Source organism: Sinocyclocheilus anshuiensis, unplaced genomic scaffold (assembly GCF_001515605.1).
Source record: "Sinocyclocheilus anshuiensis isolate Anshui unplaced genomic scaffold, SAMN03320099.WGS_v1.1 scaffold234, whole genome shotgun sequence".
Lineage (NCBI taxonomy): Eukaryota > Metazoa > Chordata > Actinopteri > Cypriniformes > Cyprinidae > Sinocyclocheilus > Sinocyclocheilus anshuiensis.
Genome location: NW_015544165.1, coordinates 764,300 through 787,524, shown reverse-complemented (window position 1 = coordinate 787,524; position 23,225 = coordinate 764,300). Strand labels below are relative to the sequence as shown.

At 37.2% G+C, this 23,225-nt stretch overlaps 3 protein-coding genes and 1 pseudogene across 7 annotated transcripts; 1 reads left to right on the top strand and 3 right to left on the bottom strand.

Annotated features, from left to right (window-relative positions):
• Positions 1-652: 652 nt before the first annotated feature.
• LOC107695778 (uncharacterized) lies at positions 653-6,270 on the bottom strand (annotated as a pseudogene).
• A 366-nt stretch (positions 6,271-6,636) lies between these two features.
• On the top strand, positions 6,637-11,097 carry LOC107695779 (TAR DNA-binding protein 43-like). Of its 5 annotated transcripts, none has more exons than XR_001635031.1 (7): positions 6,637-6,895; positions 7,077-7,240; positions 8,030-8,170; positions 8,377-8,547; positions 8,632-8,716; positions 9,528-9,674; positions 10,506-11,097. XR_001635031.1 is itself a non-coding variant. In XM_016495821.1 (6 exons), exons 1-6 carry the CDS (start codon positions 6,655-6,657, stop codon positions 9,620-9,622), a joined length of 912 nt encoding a protein of 303 aa, XP_016351307.1. In that variant the 5' UTR covers positions 6,637-6,654; the 3' UTR covers positions 9,623-9,866. The 5 variants fall into 5 exon arrangements, 3 of the variants coding, with proteins under 3 accessions (XP_016351307.1, XP_016351306.1, XP_016351305.1); XR_001635030.1 differs by having other exon boundaries at positions 8,362-8,547; positions 10,506-11,091; XM_016495821.1 differs by lacking the exon at positions 10,506-11,097 and having other exon boundaries at positions 8,362-8,547; positions 9,528-9,866.
• A 1,457-nt stretch (positions 11,098-12,554) lies between these two features.
• Positions 12,555-13,588, bottom strand: LOC107695746 (somatostatin-2-like). The gene is made up of 3 exons (XM_016495770.1): positions 13,497-13,588; positions 13,020-13,184; positions 12,555-12,833 (listed from the first exon to the last, which is right to left on the bottom strand). The coding sequence occupies exons 2-3, from the start codon at positions 13,167-13,169 to the stop codon at positions 12,654-12,656; spliced, it is 330 nt and encodes a 109-aa protein (XP_016351256.1). The 5' UTR covers positions 13,170-13,184; positions 13,497-13,588; the 3' UTR covers positions 12,555-12,653.
• A 1,482-nt stretch (positions 13,589-15,070) lies between these two features.
• On the bottom strand, positions 15,071-22,784 carry LOC107695776 (6-phosphogluconate dehydrogenase, decarboxylating-like). Its single transcript, XM_016495817.1, has 13 exons — positions 22,665-22,784; positions 22,263-22,338; positions 21,984-22,163; positions 21,830-21,895; positions 21,631-21,749; positions 21,444-21,513; positions 21,231-21,365; positions 20,819-21,008; positions 18,484-18,614; positions 18,187-18,320; positions 17,812-17,911; positions 15,892-16,014; positions 15,071-15,558 (listed from the first exon to the last, which is right to left on the bottom strand). The coding sequence occupies exons 1-13, from the start codon at positions 22,754-22,756 to the stop codon at positions 15,439-15,441; spliced, it is 1,536 nt and encodes a 511-aa protein (XP_016351303.1). The 5' UTR covers positions 22,757-22,784; the 3' UTR covers positions 15,071-15,438.
• Positions 22,785-23,225: the final 441 nt, after the last annotated feature.

Below are 23,225 nucleotides of genomic sequence, written 5' to 3'. Positions count from 1 at the left end.
TTAAGTTTTTTTTTTGCAGTTTTCTATTTTAATCACAGATTTTCTTTATTTCTCTAAAGTCAAAGGGAACATAATAAATGTAAAATTTAACCAGTGTGTGGTTTCAAACATCTCACAGATGTGCAACTCGTATGAAAAAGAAAATGAGGGGGACATGAAAATAATTTTTAAGCCTACACAAATAACATAATGGCTCAGAACAGCCACATGAAAGACTTGAGATGCTGGTGTACTTTGTGCTGTTATTGTGTTTCCTGTTCACAAGTTCATGCAACAGATGCCAAAGAAAACTCTGGCAGCGTGGCCCCCCTCTGACCCCCTGGGTGAGAATTACACTGTGCCGGAGTGCAAAGCTCTAGAGGACACAATATCCAACGCATACAAATGTGCTGAGGTCATTTTTACTAGTATCAATGATTTAGACACAAGATGGAGCCAGTTGCATTTGTAAGAAACAAGTGAGTGAGTCCGCTGTGTGATACAAGAGACATGAAAAAAATGCCAGTATGTAACTGTTAAATGTCTAAATATTTAACTAATTAAAAGAGTGATTTAATTATGTTCAAGCTTTTATTTTCTATTATTATTATTTATTAAAAGTATATCAAGCGAAATAAATTACAATAGGTCCAATTTGTTTTATTATGTACGGCAGTATACAGTAGTCAATACTGTAAATTTTTTTAAATAATGTCATTTTTGTGTATTTAGAATTATTAACTGACAGTTGATGGAGACCCGATTTTGAGACTGATCTGATATGCAGCGATATGAATGCTGTGATTGACCAATTACAATACAGTATCTCTGTTAGGAGAGAGCTGCATAGTAAATAAACAATCTATAAATAAATCTAAATAATCATACATTACAAAAGATTAAAGAAATTGTACTAAAGACACTATTTCCTTGAGCATAATGTAATATTATAAAGTAGCGAGCCAAGAATTTTGCTTCAATTGCTAAACTGCCAGGCACTTTCTTTCTTTCAGGGAAGCGACAGGGATAGTTACAGCGCAACCTGAGAATTAACACCAATTTTTTTAATTCTAGACACCACATTTATTCAACACAGTCTTAGATGTAATCATTCCCCACATGTGATTCCAACGGCACTTTGCTTGTCAGCGGAAAAGATGCATGGCTCCACTTGATTGTTGTGTTGTAAATCCCAGTCTGAGTGAAAATGGTGCTTAAATGTGTAGCTGTATTTCAAACTGTGATTACAACTGTTGTGATTAATGGACTACCAATAGTAATAGTGTTGTTTGTAAAATCACTGGCACGTGTGCGGTTAGTACCTGCATTTCCATCCGTTCTGCATTGCAGCCCCTCACAGTCAATGATGCACAGATGAACTTCTTGAGAGATCTTTGTTGTGCTTTAGGCCGTAAAGTCTAGCTGCAAATATTTTGTCACTATCTCCGTTGGTGAAGTACTAAGAGCCTCAGATGTTTGGAGTTGTTGGATTTGTACTGAGGTTGTACTGGTTTCTTCATCTGCTGTCTGTGATGCTGTAGACATCTCTGGTTGCACAGAAGGAGTAAACTCTTTGTTGGAATCAACAGGAACTTCTGGCTTGTCTGTAATACCCTCAAGTGAAAGTGTTGTCACATTAGCTTCTTGTGAGTCATCATGCGTTAAATGGAGGTGTGATTTTAACATCTCTGAAAAACAATTGTAGCAATTTATAGTTTTAAATACCTTGACTGAGGACTCAGACAGTCGAAAAGTAAATAACCTGAACATGGTGAGCTGTTTTCACGGCCCTGTGCAGTTTTTTTTTTCTTTTTTACACCTTCAAGTGATTCAGGAACTTTTTGAACAGACCCTAACCTGAACAAGGTGAAGTGTTTTCCATGGTCCAGTGCATTTTGTGATTTGTCTCTTTAAAGGTGAGAATAGCATCTATCTTGTAGAAATTTTGCTGAAGTTTCTCACCTGCCTGACCAATGCACTCCTAAAAAATAGAATAAATATATATAAAAATGACAGTTTTAACCAATTACAAGATTTTACCCAATTATAAACTATAACATTTTTTAAATAAAATGAAATCAAAATGCAAATATCATTATTTGAAAGCTCTAAAATACAAAACTATTTTCATATGAAATCGCTTTATATTAGGAAAAAAAAAAATATATATATATGTATAAAATACTATACTATTTGTATTCAGATAAATTGCAGACACTAAAATCACTGTTTTTCTATTTTAATATATGTAATTTATGTAATTTATTCCTGTGATGGCAAAGCTGAATTTTCAGCAGCCATTACTCCAGTCTTCAGTGTCATGATCCTTCAGAAATTCTTATAATTTGCTGATTTGGTACTTAAGAAACTTCTTAGCGATTTTTTTATTTTCTTTGATGAATATAAAGATTAAAAAGACTGCATTTGTTTTTTTACATCTTAAATACCTTTACTGTCATTTTTGATCAATCTAAGGCATCACTGCTGAATAAAAGTATTGATTTCTTTCAAACAGTCCTTTGAACAGTAATGTGTATACAGTATATTTAAAGTTATAAACGTCTAACCTTTTTCTGTTGAATGTGGGATGTGGGAATGATAAGCTGCACAAAGTCACTTGTCTCTGACCAGGTGAATTTGTCAGTCTGTTCCACAATCACAGTGCTTACTGACAGGGTCTCATTTTGATATCCACCTCTTTTGGTCAAGCCCATACGCCGTTTATAGACATGCAGCACCGTGTCTTCAGATGACGAATTGTTCACTGAAAGAAACATGCAGAATGGCTATTCAAATATGTAAGAGATACAAAATTGAAAAATAAAGATGATAAGTGCTAAGATATGACCATAATAACAAACCATTTGGGCAGGTCGCCTCCATGCTGCAGGCATAATGGCCACTGACCAGTTTGAGAGGTAAGAAATGTCCTTCAGATTTGAAAACCTAAAAAATATGTAGACTTTTAATGAAAATAAACCTCCTGTTGCACTGTTTAAAGCACACGATGGATTCAATGAGAGGTTTACAGACAATTCTTCAGCCAGTTTGGATATTTTTAACTCAACTTGAGCACAAAGCACAAATCCAAAAATATGCTATTCAATTACATACCATTAGGTGGCACAATTTTGTAAATAATTCTAGTTCAAACAGGGTCAGAAAAATTAACAAGGGCTTTCAGTTACAAGAGAAAGTGACAAAAATACTCCTCAAATTTAAAATAATGAATGCCTCCTTTTCCTTTCTGCATATAAAAGTTGTATATGTGTTCTGTTGCTAACTTATTTCAAATGTTCACAGCCACAAACTGACAGCACAGTCTTACCTGCACAGGACTTAAAATGGTGTCTCTCCTCCCCTGAACTGTTATGTTTGGTTTGTGCATTTCAACATTTACTTGAATAAGACTGGAATCCTCCAAAGCCACCACCAGACTCCCTCTCAAGGCCAGAGACCAGTCGAGCTGATTGGACAAATCATATGAGGAACATTCCACATTATATACATTAATCTGTTCATAACCTCACATATGGACACATTTATTAGAAATTACCTCATTATTCCAGTTATCCACAGGGATCTCTCTGGTAACCTTGAACACCAAAAAAAGCTTTGAGAAAAAAAAAAAAAAAAAAAGAACAAACAAAAGAGGAGAGGAATTATCACCCTGTTCTTACCTGAATGAAGTCTGAATCACACTGGATGTATTCTCTGTTAGGAGGCGCTGACACTGCTGGACACTTCATCATAAACTTCTGAGTCCTGCCTCCAAAACGACTTACTCTCTTCAGCAGGTTCAGCAAAATCACATAACTGTCATGCTGAAAAATCACTGCAAAATGTTAATGTTATTCTGAGATACAGTGATAAAAAAGGGTCAGATGTTTATATTAGCAACACACTGCAGAACCAAATATGTTTCAGTGACAAACAAGGACATTTTCTGACCTCTAACTGGACAAAACATCCACTGTACATGACTCTGAAAATATAGTTCTTTTCCAGATCTCTGTGCAGGACAAACCCACATGAAGAAAGCTGATGATTTAGATTCTCCATGGACACCAAACCCACTGAAAAGAGCAAGAGATTTATAAAACTTTAAAATGGTGGTGATACTCACACCTTGCACTGTCTGTCTTACTGTGTGACATACGGACTTCTTAAAGTAATTTAATTAGATATAATATTACATATTATTATACATATTTTATATAATATATATTAATATTTTTATATACTATTAAAATATTTGAGAATGTTCCAAGTTATTCTTTTGTGCAACAGCTTGAGAGAACATGTTATTATTTCTGTTATAACTTATTTTTGTTTGCTTGTCAACATCAAAGTCCATTTTTTGTGTCAAAAATATATATAAAATGTTTAATATGCAATTTTAATCAAAATTATGGTGCACTGTCTTTATTAAAAACTACTTCTAGAATATCAACAGAATAACAATATTCCCTGAAAGGAATAACATCACTACAATCCAATAAGATGCGTTTTACAGACAGACAATTCTGTCATAAAGTACATAAATGGGATCTTAACCAAATAATAAAGAATAATCTGTCAGTCTTACCCTACATTTAGTATAAATTACATATCAATTATATCAAAGTGTAAAATATGTAATGTGGATACTATAACGATTTTTTTTTTCCAAAAAACTTTTATTTTATAGGTGAAAATCTGTTAATGGTGACCCACAGATCTGTTTCTTTCTTCTCTTGTGTTAAGGTCAGAAATTCAATGTCCATATATCTCACCTTGAATCCGTAATATTCCAGACAGCCAAAGCCTTAGTCCCTCAATTCTCATTCTATGGATCCAGAGTTCCATGTACTCAGAGAAACATTCCACATCACCCTCTAGAAAAATAAAACTCAGCCAGTTTTAATTCTTTTACTACAGAATAAAGATTAACATACTGTAAAGTAATAATTACCTGTCATGCTTGCAGATGGACTGCCCATCCAGTCTCTCTCCTGAAGATGCACAACATTTCCCCATAGGGGCAAAATGAAATGCCTATGTGAAGCAAAGGGCAACAATAATGATTTTAGTAATATTATAGGAGAAAATACTTAAAGCATAACCATCTAGTTACTTAAACTGAAATAAGTAAAACCCTTATGAGCATCAGCGCCATGGCTCATTTGGTTCTTAAGGACAGAGAGGCGATACAACTGCTTTTATAATGCAAACAAGTCGGCTGTGTTTGGCCTTTTAGGTTACAAGTGAGTGTAAGAGCAAGGCTGACCCACTTCATCATAAAATTATACAACACGTACGCAAGTGTGAAAAAAGCCATGGAAGGGGGGAAACCTGCACCTGCATGGCAATAAAAATCTCTCTTGCTTTCTTTCATTCACTCATTCTAACTCACATGAGGCTTTACCTTTTCCAATAAAAATGCCATGGCCACTTCATGAGTTAACAGTTGCTATCAAGAACTATGCAAGATTACAGCACAGTATACCTTCATTCAGTTGTAATTGTGATATAAAATCGCATGTTTATAGGTAGAATGAATATTGATTACATAATGTTTGGCAGCATAAAGTAAACCTGGCTGTGTCATTCTTGGCCATTACAAAACTATAAAAAACAATTGTAGGTCCTAACAACACCCATGAGATGGCCGATCAAACCATTTCGGATTCCAAAAGTGAAACCAGACATTGTATGATGAAGCCTTTCAACTGAATGTTGGAAACAATGTTACAGTATTACAACACAGACAAAATTATCACCCATTTTTTCCCATTTTTACGTTTTAAGCTATTAAAGTAACCAATATATTTAGCTGATTCGAGTTATTATGATTTTTTATTATTTATTTATTTGAATATTGTTTTGTCATAAATACATAGATTATTTCACGCAATCAACTCAGTTGCAGACTGGTAATATTGCAGGCCTTTGTCTTTAAATCCATTGTTTTCCAGTGCTTTTGTCTGTTCTAAATCTGATGTAACAAACCTGTAAGATGAGATATGAGGAGAAGCTTTCAACACTACAGTGGATTCTTGTATATTTGACATAATTTCAACGTCCTTAAATAAAAAGAATAACCCCACCGGTCCATCAAGATCACAAACAGACACGACAAAATCACACCATCTGATATAGTATACCACAAACTAACAACGTAATGCGTTTAAAAAGTAAACATATTACATTCACAAACCCCTCCATGTGCTGTGATGCGACGCTCCAAACTGATGATGTCATTCCTGCAGTGACGCATCTGGTGGCCATTTTCTCAGTTTAGGGGGTCGAAACGGCAACTGGATGCATTAGTCCACGCATTTTCGTTATTTTTATTACTTTTCGTTGCTTGTTTTGATCACAATCGGTAGATAATCAAGTACAATCGATGACTAGGTGTTTGCACACCGTGAAAATTGGCGGGAACTGGGTGCGACGCGCCATTCATTTCTAACGTGCGCGCGGTTAGCAAGTAGCTTAGCTAATGGCGCCCCGCATTATTTGACAACAGTCGCACGTAAACAATAGACATCAGACTTGTTGCCAACCGATTTGTGGTTGTTTACTTCTGAGGTCTTTCCGGTGTCCTAGTTTCAGTTTCAGCCCCGTTTGTTGTCTTATAGCTGAATTATTGATCTTGAAGGTGTTAGCACAGCTCGCGCTCTTGGTATAAACATGACTGAGTGTTATATTCGCGTCGCGGAGGATGAGAACGAGGAGCCGATGGAGATTCCGTCCGAGGAGGACGGCACCGTGCTGCTCTCCACCGTCGCCGCGCAGTTTCCCGGTGCCTGCGGCCTTAGATACCGTAGCCCCGTGTCTCAGTGCATGAGAGGGGTACGACTAGTGGAGGGGGTTCTTCATGCACCCGAATCAGACTGGAGCAATCTGGTGTACGTGGTCAACTACCCAAAAGGTAACATCAGATCTAGTAGTATTGGGTTTATTTGATTGCAGTGTTTGTTGATGCACAGAAAATATGGTCTTATGTCAGGCACCCAGTTATCTACTACTAATGCATATTGAGCATGCAAATCTAGTTGATTGTTTTAAAATTAACCATATAACTAGAATAATAAAATATCATACATTTTCAGATAACAAGAGGAAGATGGATGAAATGGATGCTGCATCGGCTGTGAAGATCAAGAGAGGTGTGCAGAAGACATCAGATTTGATTGTGCTTGGGTTGCCATGGAAAACATCAGAGCAAGACCTTAAAGATTACTTCAGCACTTTTGGAGACGTGATCATGGTGCAGGTTAGTATGAAGCCTAAATAGTTTACCCCAAACATTAAAAAAAAAAAGAAATAACTACTCACTCTCTTATATGATGACCCTCTTATATAACTCGCGTTTATATGATGGGTTTTCATCTGTGGAGCATAAAGGATTTGTTTTGAACAATGTTTATGTTGCTCTCTTTTATTCAGTGAAAGTGGATGGGGGCTGCCAAGGGCTTTTTAGGCTGTCAAGCTCCAAAAATGACAAAAAAAAAAAAAGCATCATAGCAGTTGGCAATACTTTTCTGCAATATTATAAGTCTTTTGAAACAGTACAATAGCTTTGCGTGGGGAAAAAAGACTGAAATTGTAAATTATTTACTGAAAATCCTACCTAACCCTCAGACGTTTTCAAAGTACTCTTGTTTTAGTTTCTTTTTTGGAATGGAATGGAAAACTAGGTGACTTTTGTGGCACTTGTTAAATACACAGAAAATTGTGGACATGATTAGAAAAGGCTAAATGGTTTTGGGAAAAAAAGTCAATTGTGATGTTCATGGTCAAAAATTACCACCATAAGAAATTATTGGGGGAAAAATTTGAGCTTTTTTTTTTCTTCTACAAATCTGCCACAATGAAGTAGTGTTTGATAATTCACTTTCTTTGTATGAAAATAAGCAGCTCAGAATTCTGCTTTAAACAACTCCTTTGGAGTTAGAAAGAAAGAAAAGTCATATAGATTTGGAAAAGTATGAGTAAATAATGATAGAATTGTCATTTTTGGGTGAACTATAACTTAAATGTCATGCATGACCTGTTCCCTCAGGTGAAAAGAGATGCAAAAACTGGAAATTCCAAAGGATTTGGCTTTGTAAGATTTACAGACTATGAAACACAAGTAAAAGCCATGTCCCAGCGGCATATGATTGATGGAAGATGGTGCGACTGCAAACTTCCAAACTCAAAGGTATTTCAGCAACACTAATGCCACGTGATACCACACAGTTAACATTTTGATATATAAGTTATACTTGTGCTTATAAGTATTAAAGGGTTTATATTTGAACATATACACATTTCATGTTTCAAATGTTTTGGGATGCCCTTGCTGTTGTGAACATTGCATGAGTAGACCCTGTTTTCTATTAAATGATCTAGTATTTCATGGAACAGGCTGGTCCGGATGAGCCTATGAGAAGCAGGAAAGTATTTGTGGGCCGCTGCACAGAGGACATGGCAGCCGATGAGCTTAGACAGTTTTTTATGCAGTATGGCGAAGTCACAGACGTGTTCATTCCCAAACCTTTCCGAGCCTTTGCCTTTGTCACCTTTGCTGATGATCAGGTCGGTCTTCTGGTCTTTTCCATTCTCGTTATTTGGCTTGCTCTCATTCTCTTCTCAAATCAACACATGGTTGTTTTCCTCCAGGTTGCCCAGTCTCTGTGCGGTGAGGACCTGATCATTAAAGGAACCAGTGTGCACATCTCCAACGCTGAGCCTAAGCACAATAATAGTAGGCAAATGATGGATCGTGGGCGGTTCGGGGGGTTTGGGGGGCAGGGCTTTGGCAGTAGTCGCAGTCCCAACAGCAATGTGAATTTTGGGGCCCTTAGCTTGAATCCAGCCATGATGGCAGCTGCTCAGGCAGCACTTCAGAGTAGCTGGGGCATGATGGGAATGCTGGCCAATCAGCAGAATCAGACAGCCGCTTCCGGCACCACCCCTAGCGGACAGAACAGCGGTAGTAGAGATCAGAACCCGAGTTACAACACGGGCAGCAATAGCTACAACACCAGCAGCTCAGCTAGTCTTGGGTGGGGGGCGGGAACCAATTCGGGCTCGAGCAGTGGGTTCAACTCCGGTTTTGGATCTAGCATGGAGACAAAGTCCAGCTGGGGAATGTAGAGAGATTTCAATTGGGTCTCGAAGTATCCTAATATCTAGATTATATGGTAAGTATTTTGAGAGAAGCAAGTTTAGTCCGATATTATGTCCCTTAAATATTTGCCCTTTGATTTTGTAAAACTGAATGTTCTTTGTATACATATAATGATTGCTCTTTAAGATTAATTTAGAGTGGTTGAATTTGTTAGGAATTAAATGAACACTTAAGTTGTTGTTTTTTTCTTTATGGATATAATTTATTTTGTGTCGGGCATTCAGTATGCCCACATATCTGAGCATCTCTTACCATTTCAGTGCCCTCTCAACGTACAGTACATTTAAAGATGCTCCATGTGGAAAGCCATTTGAGTTGTGTTCTCTGCAGTTTTTTTTCCCTTCAACGTTTTTTATGGTCAAGCCTTCATAAATCTCTTCTACAGTTCATCACCTCTTTTCCAATTTCCCGGGAAGAAGCCCCTCATTGGCCGCAATGTTCGAGCGATCTCAGTATCAGTTCCCTTCTTCCCATGTGTAAATGCTTTGCCACCAGAGAGCACAGCTTCACTCTGCATATACTGTGTTAGACGGTGGGTGTTGTCTTTTTCACCCTTTTTATGGATGAAATCTGTCCGCTTTTTTGAGAGCTGAGAGTGATATGGTGATGAATTGTTGGTGCACCAGGAGTGAGAGACTGAATGAGCGAACGCGCTGAGAGAGAGAACTTGAACGCAAGTGTGCGATGCTGAAAAGCGACTTGACTGCGAGACTGTGAGAAGAATCTGTGTGAACGAGTGCTGGTGCACCAGGAGTGAGAGACTGAATGAGCGAACGCGCTGAGAGAGAGAACTTGAACGCAAGTGCGATGCTGAAAAGCGACTTGACTGCGAGACTGTGAGAAGAATCTGTGTGAACGAGTGTGAACGAAGGCAGCGAGTGTTTTTTCTGTAGAAGGACGTTCATTTACATTCTTCCGTCCCTCTTGTTCTGTCTACCTTCCTCCCTTTCTTATATTGCAATCATATTTAAAGAGCTGCATTTAAAAAAAAAAGATATGTAGTGGAATGTTTTAAGTGACCTACTAAGTATTTGTGTTCTTGCTTAATAATTTGATGTGAATGCTGTGTATGGTGTGCGTTCTATCTCGCTGTAACTGAACACATATGTGTGAACTTGATGTGATGCTGTCTGTGGGCGGTGAATGAGGGCAATGAGTGGCTTAACTGGGGTGATGTATTGATGAAAGCGAAGAATGCTTCAAGAAGAGGTTGCTTTTGTTCTGTGCTTTGAATGCTTTATATATGTTTTGTGAATCTAAGGGAACTCAAATAAAAAATAATTTGACTAGTTATTTTGATAGTGGCTTATTTGCTTCAAGACATTAATTGAATTGCAAACACTTATTTAATTCGCATGTATAGGGACGCTGGACGCGGCTGGCCCAGGTTTACCTCAGAACCCTGAGTGAAGTCCCTAATGGGAGAGCTGAAGACTGAAGTTCACACAGTTCATCTGTGGAGACTGCTGCTGTATGCCTTTAACCTGAAAAGGGACTACATCACTTCACTGTAACCAGATTTCCCTGGATTTCCCTTATTGAAATTTCAATGGACGATTCGCAATTGGCCGGAGTGCGTGACTAAAGACAGTCCTTTGCAATCTAAAAGCAAAGTTAAACCAGTGTGTTTATGGATCAGTCCCATTGCAAATGACTTCATGTTCATGCTTGTGTATTTCCAGCTCTGTTTTACGCAAGAAGTCAATGCAGTCATTGATCTTGCTTTTAAGTCGTTCTTTTGTTTGATTGCTTTTTCATGATCTGTCCCACTGTAAATATAGTGTAGTGAAAGTTGAAAAGGCCTATTTTTCATAGTGTTCTGTTATGGGTGAACCGATAGGATTTTGTGAATGGGGTTTGTGTTATCAATGACTTAATCACTGGCAGGATTTCCATTTTTCAAAATACTTAATAAACATACACAGAGGAATTGTAACTGTATCTCTTTTTATTTTACCTGAAATGTTGCATTCATTTCATTTGAAGTTTAACGTACTTGTTTAGTACATTGCAAAGTACTAGTTTTTAATATAACGCAAACATACTATTTAGTGGTTTTGCTGTTTGTCTTATTTGTGGAATATCAGTTTAACAAGTAGAACTGCAGATAGTTTTTCCTTGAAGTAAATAACTGCTGAATATGATATTAAACAATGAATTTTCTTACTAAACTTTAACGAGTTAATAAAATTTAAAGTCTTTGTTTATTGGACTTGACCTGCAATGTAGACAACTTTTTTAAGCTCTTAAATCTTTACGTTAACGTATTATTGGGGTTATAAAGTTGAATTGAATGAAAGCCATTTTCGGTGGGACCACTGTCCTGAGCGGATGAAGATTTTGTCACAGGTAAGTACTATGATATGACTGTTACCAGTAGACTCACCTGATGACAGGTGAAGACGTATCAAACTCAAAAGGCTTTCGGACAATTGGAATTCCAGAGAGACGCAAGGAGAGCATTTTGTTTCCCTTCGGATTAAAATTAACGGTATGCCAAACCCTCCGTTCCAAGTAAAAGCAGTCAGATCATCTGTGCGGACATGCATACAGGTGCATCTCAATAAATTAGAATGTCGTGGAAAAGAGACTTAAACTACTTCAGTCTGTGTGCATTGCATTTATTTAATACACGAGTTTCACAATTTGAGATGAATTACTGAAATAAATGAACTTTTCCACGACATTCTAATTTATTGAGATGCACCTGTAAGTTACCTGGACTACTTGCATTAACTGCGTCGTCATGACAACGAAGTTGGTTAAAAGCGATTATTTTTCTCTAGTCTGATGTCAACATATTTGTCAGCAAAACTAAACTTTCTACTGGGCCCTGTTTACTTCTACTGTAAGTGCCCTTCTTTAAAAAAGTATCTAATGGGGCTAAGTTATCTTTGAATAATCAAATATGGTACAAAGTAACGCTGTCGTCTTTGACTTAACCCAGAAAATTCCTTTAAAACCATATATCTTGTCTCAAGTTACCAATTGCTTTTGACATATATGTATCAAAATATTACATACCTGCAGTGCTAGATTACTTCTGTATCTGCAAGCCACATCTACGAAGAAGAAGTTTCCTTGTCTTGCCGTTAAGTGGTGCCAATCCTTCACTTAATAATGACTACACTTCACAATGATGGTTGTTTGATTTTCTTAAGCAAAGCTATAATGACGTAGCATAGCGGTGTTATTTATAATTTTGAAGGTAAAGTTATAGGACTGACATGAAGGGATCTGTAGAACTTTTATTACAGTATTTTAGGCTTGGATGTCAAACAGTATAAAGTGTAGGCTACATGCACAAGGCCATTGTATTTTTTGGAGATTTATTTGTATTTTTTTTTTTGTTACCTCGAACAATAAGTAGTTTCAAAGTCCTTAGACATAAAATACAATACAGGAACAGCAGAAGCCAAGGCATACACATTGATTTTAATGCAATGCATTAAACTGCAAAGGCAGGACTGTAGATTTCAACAGACTCATCTCTCTGTTCTGTTTTCTAGTTTTAACATGAGGAGAAGGTCTTCCAGAAGAAGAGCTTGCAAGGAGATTTATCTCGAGGGGTTGGTTCAAAAACAGACTTCTCTCCCAGAAAATCAGGGTCTGCTAGTTCTTTACTAGTGAGGTTCAGCTCAGCCTTATCCGTCATCATCTTCTTCAAGTCCTTCTGGTCTTTGGTCAGTATCTAGAAGACGAGACATATCTGTGGGCTTGAGTATTAGATAACTGCTATAGATTTTTACAGCATTAACAGTATTACAACACTGCAGTCCAGTTATTCTTAGCCACTGACAATGATCTTAGGAAATACTAACAAATATGAGCCCATGCACGTTTTCCCCCATTAAAACACTTTAAATAAGAGATTCACCTCATTGGTGTGTGATTGTTTGTCTTGTACAGGTGACGCCTCACCATTCCAGACCACAAGAACCAGAGGAAACAGGCTCAGCATCACCCGCATAATGAACATGCTTCTCTCAACCGCTGCTCGATTGTCCCATCTAACTCCCATCATCATGTTTTAGAGAGGTACCTTCACAAAAGATATCAACACAGTACAGGGGAAGATATTATTTAGTAATATCTAGGGTTATTGTTCACATTTTTGGAACTATTTTATCTTATTGTGAGGACATCCATTCATGAACAATTTTCATAAGGGTACTTGTAAACTTAAAAACATCCTTAACAAATGTACAGTAATTCATTTCATAATTCCTGTATGGAATTGATATTATTTCAACAAAAAACAACCCCCCACATGCTCTAAAAGGCACCCACCTAGGTCACCTTAACACAACCGTAATCATGCATTAAGACGAAACATGCTTTATCATATACATACTTTGGCTTTTAAAGGAAGTGTTGTTCTTTGGTATTTGTCGGTTCAAACTGCAGCATCTCGTGTTTGTGTCAGACTTCATCCGTAGCCAGACTCCTCCCCAGCCGATGCATAATTAATCAGCAGACAGCTCAAAATAGGGTGTCCACTTCCTGTCCTGCTCTCCATGCGCTGAATTGCCTTGTTCACCATGATGACTCGGCACAGTTCGCCTACGACTCCTTTACAATACTATTCTAAACTGCCTAGTTCTAGTGTGTCCTCTGTTTGAAGTGGCTTTTAATCACTGAGATGTTCTTTTCCTGAGTAATCAGGCCATGGGCGTACTTAAACCCACCATTTCAAACAGTTGCTTCATAGTAAATAGCATAAACATCATATTCTACCTAAAATGTATTTAGTAGAACAATACGGTACAGATTAACACTCATCTCTGGAGTTCTTGTAGCATTTTAAGGCTACTCTGTAGGGTAGAGCTCTATTACAAGCTCTCGCTCTGTGGCTGGACCTTTTGAAAAACTTCACAAGGAAGTGACGTCTTTGGTCACACATATATGAGAGGCACCTGCTGCTCTCTTCAGCTCTTTGATCTTTAAACAGGTTGGAGGTGAATTAAGGATATTGGTGCAGTGTGTCTTAACCAGGAGCAAATCCTATTTTTACAGTCATTTTCCACTTGCTTTATGTTTGGTTCAACACTAAATGTGCCTTACATATCAGAAAGCATCATAGTAAAAATGTATTTTCTATATTTGTGCTATGTAACTGTTAGGATTTCACGTGAACCAGTCATTTACTTGTCAGTACCTGCCAGCATCATATGCTGTAATGTAAACCTGAACAGTGTTATTGTTGTTAAGGAAAATGAAATGAAATTTTTTTTTAAATAAAATTTAATGTAACTGGGAACTACTGAAACTAAACTATAATTAATTTTTATGACTCCAAAACTAACTAAAATAAAGTAAGATGGACACAAATGTTTGTTGTAGATACATGATAAATCTTATCAAACTCGAAACCTGCAGTAAACATGAACAGCAATAACACTAGACTGTGCTGAGAAACTGGTAAATGTTTTTAAATGCAACTTTGTCAGCCCTAAAACTAAAATAAAAACTAAATATTCTCAATAAAATAGAAATAAAAACTACATTTAGATTAAAAACTATAATAACTGTGGTTACTTTACTGGGATGTTTATTTGAGCATATTACTCAAGTGTCTTTTAATGTTAAAAAATCAAAAATGTAACGCTCCTCGGGATAGTTTCAAGATATTTACATATTACTACTCATAAAAATTAAATTTCAACTGTTAGTAGGCAAAGACACTGTAGGTCTTTTATATTACATGTGGGTTGTTATAGTTTCATCCTGAAAGAATAATCACTCAGCTGAACCCATTACTAGTGTAAACAAGCTCATTGCTCCAAAAAGTCATTTCTGCCCTCCCCTGGTGATAAAGTAGAAGTATACAAATAAACAAGTTACATATCTAGCATTTACTGTTAAAAATAAGCAGGAGTAAATCCTGTTTGCAGTAGACAGCATGTGAGTGAAGAAGACAAAAGCTAATTAAAAAGGGATTGAAATCTTTATTTAGCCTAAAGCAGTGCAATAGTTACCCATAATCCAGGGTTAACACTGTGAACTCTGGGGGCAAAGCATGACCAGTCTACACCAAGAAGAATCTCAGAAAAAACACTCTTACTCAGAAATGCAGTGTTTGCAACAGTGGACCTTAAAACTACAAGAACAGAGCTTACAAATAGTGTATACACTATGATTTAGTATAAATAGAAATATGCATTTGAACACTCTTCAGTAAGAGCTCTACTGTGGGCTGAAGTTCAGCTCTTCGGGAGGAATGTGCTCAGCTGCTCTGGTCCTTCATCGAGAGGAGATGATGTTCATTGCTGTTTAACCTAATAACACTCTTGATTTTAGGCATTATAGGATGATGACGACACTTGTCCTCCGTGGCCTGTCCAGTTAGTGTGGTTGAACTTTCCAGGGTTTGATAGCAGCTCATATGTGTGGGCACCAAAGTAGTCCCTCTGTGCCTGAAGAGTGACAATGTTAGAGGTGATATTAGCTCAGCCAGTGATAAATACAAAGAGAGAACAACTTCTTGAGTATTAAAATAAAAAGGAGAGACTCATAAAGAGTCTGAAGCAAGAGTACTAATTCTTATTCTAACCAAAAAGACAAAAAGTAATTAAATTCTTTATTCTAATTTATTTTACATAAATAATAAAATAAAATAAAATCTCTACCATATGAATACTAAGAGATTCAAATGCCTAGAACCATAAGTGTCCAGAAGTCATCCCTGTGATATCCCATATGGTTAGATAGAGAGAGAGAGAGGGTTTGTGAGTTGTAGAGAGTTTTACCTGCAGCAGGTTTGCTGGGAGCATCTCGTGCCTGTAGCCATCATAGAAAGACAGGGCGGTGGTGAAGCACGGCATGGGGATCCCCTGCTGCACACCTGTACTTACTACCCCACGCCATGAGTCCTGCAAAACACAACCAACGTACTGCTAAATAAAACACATTCTACATATATTTTCCCCATTATTACCAACAAACCTTTAGATCAGCTTTTAAAGTAAACCGCTGTTCCTACATAATTTCCATTTCAAAATGACATGCATTTCCAAACTTCTCTGTGGATTTTCAGACCATATTTAAAGCTGCAGTCCGTAATTTTTTTGTGTTCAAAATTTACAAAATTTATATAATAATCGAGTACACCATGAATCAATTTTCCAAACCGTGTTTTTGGCTTGTCCTGAATCACTACGGTACACTTATAATAAGTGTTTATATGCGGATTATTTTAGACTGGTTCGGGTAGGTACCGCTGCGGAGTAGCCCAGTACCTGCGTGATTCGCCATAGACATAAACAGAGAGAAGTAGCTCCGGCTACAATGTTCTTCCGCAAGACGCACGCAGTTCTGTTTATTAACCGCTAGAGCGCCAAAAGTTACGGACTGCAGCTTTAACAACTGATAAATGACTTTAAAATCCGACTGATAACATTTATGTTACATTCTGACTATGCATGCTATTATGTTGCCAAATAATTGCTGGAATATTGTAGCTAAATACTGTAGCTCATACAAACCAATTACTACCAATGCACAGCATTTTATGAAATCTTCAGTGCTAAACTTCATGATTACATTTGATACACTTTCATTGACTGCATAGATCTTAAATAATTTAAATTCATTTCATAAAATAATATGAAATTGTCACTGAATACAGGATATGCTATCCATAAATGCTACTTGTAACAGTATAAGTTTACTGATGAATTCCAAACTTTTTCAGAATCCTGGAGAAACACACACAAAATAGTCTGTACCGTGTATGGTTTTGCTATAGTAACTGCATGCAGTATTGAAATAAATATATACTATGTACTATGGTTATACTATGTAAAATTATTTAAATATTTCGTCATAGTCCAGGTGGAGCAGAAGGTGTCATAAAAAAGTAATTCAGACTGTGTTCATTGTGTATATATTGAGACTCGAACCTGCAATCTCTGGGTTACGAGTCCGACTCTTTAACCATTAGGCCACGACTTCCCCAAGGCACTAAGTAAACATTACTTTTAAGAGGCACTGTACATTAGGGCTGAACGATTAATTGAATTTGCGATAATATCGCGATATGAGAAAACGCGATTTTTCGATCGCAGAGGCTGCGATTACACTCGGTCACATGACACGCGACTCTTATAGCTCTCGCAGTACTTTGATGACACACCCATCGGTCTAAGCAGCGCTGCTTCAAGTCGAGCGTCGGCCATCAGCAGAAAAAGAAAATAAATAAAACAGTAAACAGCCAAAGGACGTAACTTAGAATGAGAGATGGATCGGTTTGTGAAAGCGAAGAGAAAAGCCATAGATGAAGTCGAACAGACCCAGGCAGGTGCTGGTCATTCAAAAGCTAAATGCAGAAAATATGACGAGGCATATCTTGCTCTCGGCTTCTCACTGAGTCTATACCGGACGCTACAGTTGTCGCGTCGCGCCGCAAGTCTACACTGGTTGATTAATACAGAACATAAAGAGCTTTAAAAAATAATTGCATATTAAATCGCAATCGCAATATTGGTAAAAAAAAAATCGCAATTAGATTATTTTCCAAAATCGTTCAGCCCTACTGTACATATACTTTTATATAAATGCACGTAACCATTAGGCTGCCATTAGTGCCGCTGATTTCTCTCTGGTGTATTTAGTGTCACTATTACAGGAAACGGAGCTATTTGTGGCCACTCTTGGCTCACTTCCTGTACCTGACAATCCTGTACAGCTTTGCTGAAGAAGTTATCCAGCAGCAAACTCTGCAGCTCAGAGTTTCGGTCAAACGCTTCCTTGATCTTTCCCAAGAAAACACTGCGAATGAAAGATTCATGACCTTTATTCATAGCTAATCTACAGTTATGAGATTGTAAAATCAAACAGTTTCCTCATTTCTGTGCGTGTGGGATCTTTACATGAAACATTATCACCACTTCCTAGTGTTTGCAGAATTGCAACATTCACTGGGTGGAGAAAAGATGAAGTTTCATATGATTTCATTCTTGAGCATTTAACCGATAAGCAATCTGAATATAGCATATAATTGTATGTAATATTTTTTTGAATCACTGTGAGCAAAGCTTGCTTACCTGCGAATAATGCAGCCTCCTCTCCACATCAGGGCAATAGCACCATAGTTAAGAGACCAGCCGAACTCTACTGCAGCCTGTCGGAGCAGCATGAAGCCTTGAGCATATGAAATGATCTTTGAGGCGTACAAAGCCTGAAAAAGAAATAACAATAAATATTCATCAAGTTAAAAACAACCCATTATTAATAAACTCCATTAAATGCTTAACATTATCTGATGCACCTTCAAACATGAACATGAAAACAGAAAACCTATGCATGGATATAACTGATCCATATTTTAAGTCCCATCCCACCTTTCTAATATCTTCAAGAAACTGTGCCTTGTTTCCGGTGAACTTGACACCCTGGGGGCCGGTGAGGTTCTTACTGGCCTGAACCCTCTCATCCTTTAGAGAGGAGAGACATCTGGCGAAGACAGCTTCCCCTGTGAGTGAAAGACACCACACACAACACAAACAGTCATCTCCAGTTACAGTCTGCATCTCTGGTCGCATAATAAGATTATAATCACTGTTAGACCATGTCAGAGAGACCACATGAGGAAACATTAAAACATTAGATAGTCAAAGCATGACAGACAGTCCCCACACACACAACAACCTGATCATATTAACAAACTAGAAAGATTGTACAATAAGCAAAAATCACTTTGGATGTCTGCTAAATGAATCTCTCCGCTCTCTTTATTACTGTGTCAATCAATAATATGTATCAAAATAAAAATAAAATACATTCTCATTTTTAAAAATAAATGAATAAATTATTATTAATGCAATCTGGTGACTTAGACATGTTTTATTTTATTATTATTACTATTATTATTAAAATACAATTACATCTAAAATAAAAAAACATGTCTGAGTTACCAAATTGCAGTTTTTAATCAAAAGAAAAATATTTAGTTAAAAACAATTAAGTTTTAGAAATTGTTGTGCATCGTGACATTATTTTCATGAAATTAAGCACATTTCCCCCCAAATTCCCAATAATGTAGTGCAAATATATTTTTTAGACTGATATTCATTTTTTAAAAATCCAGGAAGATTTTTTTTTCCATTAATGTTTCACAGTAATGTGAATGTTAAAAATTCTATTGGTCCTTAATGTATACATTTTTTATTATGCAAACTCTTTTTATTTTTACTTTTTGATTTTGAGGTGAAATATGACATTTCTTTGTCAGATTCATCTATGACTTCTATAGAGCAGTTCTAATATTATAGGCCTCTATTCACCGTGTCTTCAAGACTCCAGTCACAATGTATAATTCACTTCATATCTGGTACCAGACCCTGGCTCTGTTGACACTGGTAAAGTAGCTCTCTTCAGTGTACTGAGTAATCAGCCAGACTATTGTGAGAGCAGATCTTACTACATCTACAAACATGAGACTCTACAAACCCTGAACTCAGCATGACTTTGTATTATATTATTACCCAACCCAAGGCCTACAAGTGTGGGAAGAGGCGAGTGGAGGAAGGGAAAAAAAAAAAAATCAAGTGGAAACCAGCCAGTCATGGTGAACTCCGCACTGGAATTCAGCCTATTGAGAAAAGAAAACCCTCCTCTACAACCATACAAATCATAGCTGCTCTCTCACGCTTCAGTGCTGCACAAAACAGCCTTTTGTCCATTTCACTGACACTAAATATACAAGCCCATGTCCTGATCTAACAACTACACATCAAGTCAGGTCAAATTTATTTACATAGCGCTTTTCATAATACATATAGTTTCAAAACAGCTTTATAAAAACATATGCATCAATTATTGTGTAACTGGTTTTTGTGATTTGAGTGATCCTATAGTAACATCTGAAGTCACAACTACAAGTTCAAAACCTCAGTCGACCACAGATCTCAAGATTTTTTTTTCCTGCTGGACCAGGCCAAATATTTCTCATTTAAAATGATTGATTTTTATTTTTTATATCTTATTTATAGAAATGTTTTTTATTTTTCATTAAATTTTTAATTTCCTTCGCCATTTTTTGTTTATATTATTTATTAATTTTTTAATTTGCAAATTTAGAAATACACTTTGCAAAATGATGACGCAATACAAAACTGTGCTGATTTGTCGTTTTCAACACATAAATGGTGATCTTAACCTGCTCACCTTTATATAAAGCTGTTTTGAAACAATGTGCACTGTGAAAAGTGCAAATAAAGAAGTAATAAATAAATAAATAAATGTGACTTATCACAAATTGTTCTTGCTTATTCAACAATGCCTCATCTACATTAGCCTGCTAGATAACATTATTCTGATGAGAATTTGCAACAACAATGTAGAATACATCACATAACCAAATATTTAAGTTTGAAAGGCAAAAAATAAATGTGCACGATTAAGTAATGGTAAATTTTAAAATGGCAATTAATCACTGGCCCAAAACTTTCACAATAGGCCCGGGACAGCGGGCCATCCTTATTGTTGAGCCCTGCACCAAAAGCCAGAACAGAAAATCCCACTTATGACACATCAGCTGAAGAGGTGAACAGCAAAGCTGCTTATGGAGACGCTTCATTCAACATGCTCTTCTAAGGCCGTTACTTTCTCCCTATACATCTACGATAACAGAGAAACACACCCATACCTGGGAAATTATGCCAGATTGTATCTTACCTATCAATGTAACAGGTGCGCCGTATTCCAAAGCGGAGATGGCCGTCCATTTCCCTGTGCCTTTCTGCCCGGCGCTATCTCTGATTTTGGGCAGCAGGTGAGTGCCGTCTGCGTCCTTGAATTTCAGGATATTGGCAGTGATCTCAATGAGGAAAGAGTCAAGCTCGGTCTTATTCCACTGATCAAAGGCCTGATAGGCAAACCAGACAAAGAAATTTAGTCTTAAGAGGAAGCAGACCCAAACAGTCCTTCAGAAGGAACAGGGTGAGGTGTATTTCAAAATACAAATGAAACAAGGAAGGAGGAAACAGAAAAGAGACAATACAGAGGGGATTTGAAGAATTACAACATCATTGACCGTTCATCTACATTACAAAACAACAGTAATTAAAGACGTGAGTTGATGTCTAACCTGAGCCATTTCATTATGGTCCATACACAGCACATCCTTCATCAGATGATAGGCCTCACAGATCAGCTGCATGTCACCGTATTCAATACCGTTATGGACCATCTTAACAAAATGTCCTGCTCCTTCATCTCCAACCTAGACAAATATACAAAGAACTGAGAAGTGCATTCACAGTCTATATAAATGCATACACTATTAATAACTAATACCCACCCAGTCGCAGCATGGCTCTCCTGTGCCCACTTTGCAAGCAATGCTCTGAAAAATATCTTTTATGTGTGGCCTGAAGAAATAAAATAAAAATTAGATTCCATAAATGTCAACCAATGCACATACATATACATATGTATGTGTAGATATTATTATTATTATTTTTAGGTGGACTTCTTTAAGTCCCCACCAAGCATCCTTATGTCCTCCAGGCATCAGTGAGGGTCCATAACGAGCCCCATCTTCTCCTCCACTCACTCCACTACCCACAAACAGAAGGTTTTTCTCCTTCAGGCTCTTACAACGTCTCTGTTTGTGATGAGCATGAACATTTAGATCAAATACTGTTATCACCTCAGATGACCAAAAGTTTGGATTGTCAAACTCACTGTTGTATCTCTGTACTCTGAATTTCCACCATCAATGATAATGTCTCCAGGTTCAAGAAGAGGAACCTACAATATATGGAAAAAAGTGGGTTACTTGATCACTTTGGCATGGCGACAAGGCAAACTAGACCCGTCGATTCATGGTGACGTTTACCAGTTTATCAATGAAGTCATCGACAGCTTGTCCTGCTTTGACGAGGAGGATGATGCGACGGGGTTTTTTGAGTTTAGACACCATGTCTTCAAGGGACTCGGCCCCGATCACCTTAGTGCCTTTGGCTTCATTGTTTAAAAAGTCATGGACCTTGGACACTGTCCTATTGAACGCACACACCTGAGGAATGACAACAGTTGTAACATCTTACACCTGATGTGAACCATCAGAACAGGATATGCAAGAAAATGAAGAAATGCAACTGCAGAAGTGACTTACCACAAATCCATGGTCATTCATGTTCAGGATCAGATTCTGACCCATCACCGCCACACCAATGAGAGCAATATCTGCTCTGTGAAAACAAGAATATGGAGATTATGAGAAACAACATACATAATATTTGATTATAGAGAGCAAACTTATTGAAATCAGTGATTATGACAAATGTCAATCTGACTGGATGACATAGAAGGGATTTCGACACTCTGTTAACAATCTGTGTTTGAACAGAAAAAGTGCTTGGATAGTAAGTAGATAGATCAGTATAGATAAAAGTAATGCTGATAATGTGCAAGAACTCACACTATATTATATTTCATTAAAATAAAAACAGTCAAAGGTGTTGTAGAAATTCAATATCATATTACCAAGCAATTTAAAAGCGAAATGTGTACTTACTGAGCCATGGTTGAAGGTTGGTTCCGTCTTAAAATGACACTTTGGATCAGGGTTCTCACTACAGCAGCACCGTCTCTGCTGAACTTCCTCATTCACGGCCTGAGCAGCAGCTCTACAGCAACGCCCAATGAACACGCCCGACAGATTACAGGGCTCGTGGCGTCATTCTTTTTGCCGTCTGTGATTGGCGGAGACACTCTGGCCAGAGATTGGAGGCTGTTCATTGGCTGACTGGGTTTGTCCGCCCACGGTGTCAGAAAAACTGTACTGAGCATTTGGCATGAAGTAAATTAGGAAAAAAGTAGATTTGCCACGATGAACTCTGAGACTGACGATTGATTTTGTAGAGCACCGTTGCATCACTATAGTGTAACGTATGAAATTTCATCACATTAAGATCACTGCATTTACTCGTAACCAGTGGTAGCAGATAGATTATTGTATTAAGTGCAGTGTGTACGTATAGTCCAGTATTGAACTGTCTGATCTATCTGATTAAAATACAGAATTATAAGTATTTTACATGTAATTATTTCCAAGATAATATCATTATAACGTAAC

Coding starts and splice junctions, on each gene's coding strand:
- LOC107695779 (XM_016495819.1), top strand. CDS start 6,655: ATGACTGAGTGTTATATTCGCGTCGCGGAGGATGAGAACGAGGAGCCG. Junction 6,896..7,076: donor CGTGGTCAACTACCCAAAAG/GTAACATCAGAT, acceptor ATACATTTTCAG/ATAACAAGAGGAAGATGGAT. Junction 8,548..8,631: donor TCACCTTTGCTGATGATCAG/GTCGGTCTTCTG, acceptor GTTTTCCTCCAG/GTTGCCCAGTCTCTGTGCGG.
- LOC107695746 (XM_016495770.1), bottom strand. CDS start 13,169: ATGATGATGGGAGTTAGATGGGACAATCGAGCAGCGGTTGAGAGAAGC. Junction 12,834..13,019: donor AACAATCACACACCAATGAG/GTGAATCTCTTA, acceptor CTCGTCTTCTAG/ATACTGACCAAAGACCAGAA.
- LOC107695776 (XM_016495817.1), bottom strand. CDS start 22,756: ATGAGGAAGTTCAGCAGAGACGGTGCTGCTGTAGTGAGAACCCTGATC. Junction 21,009..21,230: donor ACCATAATGAAATGGCTCAG/GTTAGACATCAA, acceptor TTTGCCTATCAG/GCCTTTGATCAGTGGAATAA. Junction 18,321..18,483: donor TTCTTGAAGATATTAGAAAG/GTGGGATGGGAC, acceptor TTTCTTTTTCAG/GCTTTGTACGCCTCAAAGAT.